This window comes from Nansenia antarctica (genome assembly GCF_963989245.1).
Source record: "Nansenia antarctica genome assembly, chromosome: 7".
In the NCBI taxonomy this organism is placed as follows: Eukaryota; Metazoa; Chordata; class Actinopteri; order Argentiniformes; family Microstomatidae; genus Nansenia; species Nansenia antarctica.
In genome coordinates this window covers 52,320,878-52,323,122 of record NC_137677.1, presented here as the reverse complement: position 1 = coordinate 52,323,122, position 2,245 = coordinate 52,320,878, and the positions used below count along the sequence as shown (strand labels likewise).

The following is a 2,245-nucleotide window of genomic DNA, read 5'->3' as shown; positions in this document are numbered from 1 at the left end:
GCAGTCTGACACACACACACACGTTGAGTGTATCCCAAATGTAAAAGGGCTTCTTTTCAGTCTAGATTTGTTTTTGCGACTATGTTGCAATCACTTTTTTTTTTTTAGACCAATGCAGATAAAGGAGGCAGCAAGGAGAAGGAGGTAGTTTAAGACCATTGGAATGCAAGCACCTACTGTAGTTTGGAGGAAGAGGTGGCTGTTGTGTTTTTTTTTTTACAGTATAATCTTGTATTTGAAGCTATTTTAAGAGTTTCATTCTGGCAGCGTGTCTAATAACCTGGATGGGTGGGAAGAGACAGGGGAGAGGGGGGTAGTGGGGAAGAGACAGGGGAGAGGGGGGTAGTGGGGAAGAGACAGGGGAGAGGGGGGTAGTGGGGAAGGGACAGGGGAGAGGGGGGTAGTGGGGAAGGGACAGGGGAGAGGGGGGTAGTGGGGAAGGGACAGGGGAGAGCAGGGTAGTGGGGAGGGACTGCTCCTAAATTCCTCCCACGGAGTAACTCTGGCCCTCCCTTTGTCCCTTTGTTCAAGGGCCAGCTCATTGTTGGGCATTACTAACCCCCCCCCCCCTTCTTTATCCTATCAGAGGAAGAGAGGAGGTGTGTGTGTGTGGGGAGGGGGGGGTTCTTGGGAGTCTAAGAGCCAATGAGATGATCTTGTCTGGTCCAATTGGGGTTGAGTAGCGAATTCGCTATTAGAGATTTAAACAGAACCGTTAGTTTCAGTCTTCATCAGTCTCGTGAGGGGAGAGAGGTAGAGACAGGCAGAACTCACACATATCACCAAGACAAAACGTCTTTCTGGAGAGCCTTTGATCCATGGTGTGAAGCTGACACACCGCAGAGCATTAAAGCAGGCTGTGTACACCACAACTAAGAAGAGGGTCTCCCTTTCCATATTCACCCCCAAGCAGCAACCATTAACTATGCACCACTAAAAAAGCCCCTTTTCGATGGGAGAAACCAAAAACTGTGGTGTACCATTAATGTTACAGTTTAACGAGTAAATTGCTCTTGGTCAAAGCTCTTCCTCTGAGACGGTCCACACTTCCTGACCATGTTTACACCTTTCCTCCCTAACTGGCACATTCCCGTCAGGCATTCCAACCCACTGAATACTTTAACCTGTACTTTTGACAAACTACACTTCTGATTAACTAAACAAATGCATAAATAAATACCTAAAATTTGCTCTAAATTTCACTGACAACCTAGGAGAGCCATTGCTTTTTGGTCAGGCTGCATTTGTAAATAAGAATTTGTTCTTACATGTTTGCCTGGTTAAATAAAGGTTAAATAAAAATAAATACAAAAAGTAATAGGCTACATTCTAACCGACATCATTTCTGGGAAAAGAGCAGGGTAACAACACCAGAGCACCCTTAATAATCACGTTTAATAATCGGCCGGATCGACTGTGGGTGTATAATTAACAGTGATCAAACACACCACAGAAAACAACAACTTCTCTATTGAGTCAATAAACTGTCACGTAGAAATGTGCAGACGGTGAGATAAATCCTGCGCAAGTGGATTTTCAATCAACAGGGACTAACCTGTTGCGTGTCCACAGTTTTTGCAGATAATAAAACAGGTTGAGTTCAGAAAAATCACTTACCTGCAATGCACAGTGAAATAATCCATCGAAAAAACAGAAAGTTCATTTTGAGAATAAAGACTATAGCCTATCATTTAGCGAGAAGTAGTCCACCGATCATCCTTCCCGTTGACCGCTTCATTCTCTGGTCCGCTACGAACAAGAATAAACGGGACAGAGGGGAAGTGTCAATCTGAGCCTAACGGGACTGTACCATCTGAAAAGCGGGGGAACGACAACAAGAATCAAAATACTAAAACATGTTAGTACTTGCCCGTCTTTATTTGTATTAATATGAGACATTGCTAGAAAGATATTGAGTTACAAATTATGCCCATAGGCCACTCCGAGATAAATGTGATGATTTAGAAATACCCCAAACTTGTGGTGTTTACCTATGTTATGAGATAGAAGCGTCTAGTGTTCAGATGGGGGACAATTATATTAATAAAACCAGCTCGGGTGTGAGTGAAGAATTTTAAGACCCGAGAGAAAAATTACCCGAGAGCTGTTCATTTTTCTCCACTTTTTCGGTTTAATACAATCTAAAAAGTCACAACAAATTCAAAGTCTTCCAAAATGAATACTCAAATCAAATTATGTTCTTCATTGCGTTCAAGTCATAGCCTAAATCATAGTGACAAATCAT

At 42.9% G+C, this 2,245-nt stretch overlaps 1 protein-coding gene across 3 annotated transcripts in view; it reads right to left on the bottom strand.

The window, feature by feature from the left end:
* The window catches only part of ildr2 (immunoglobulin-like domain containing receptor 2), a 14,701-nt gene extending 12,951 nt beyond the window's left edge, over positions 1-1,750 (bottom strand). For all 3 annotated transcript variants that reach the window (XM_080536086.1, XM_080536087.1, XM_080536088.1), the window contains exon 1: positions 1,618-1,750. In XM_080536086.1, coding sequence (XP_080392212.1) covers positions 1,618-1,663 — 46 coding nt within the window. In that variant the 5' untranslated portion in view covers positions 1,664-1,750. The remainder of the gene's footprint in view (positions 1-1,617) is intronic.
* Positions 1,751-2,245: the final 495 nt, after the last annotated feature.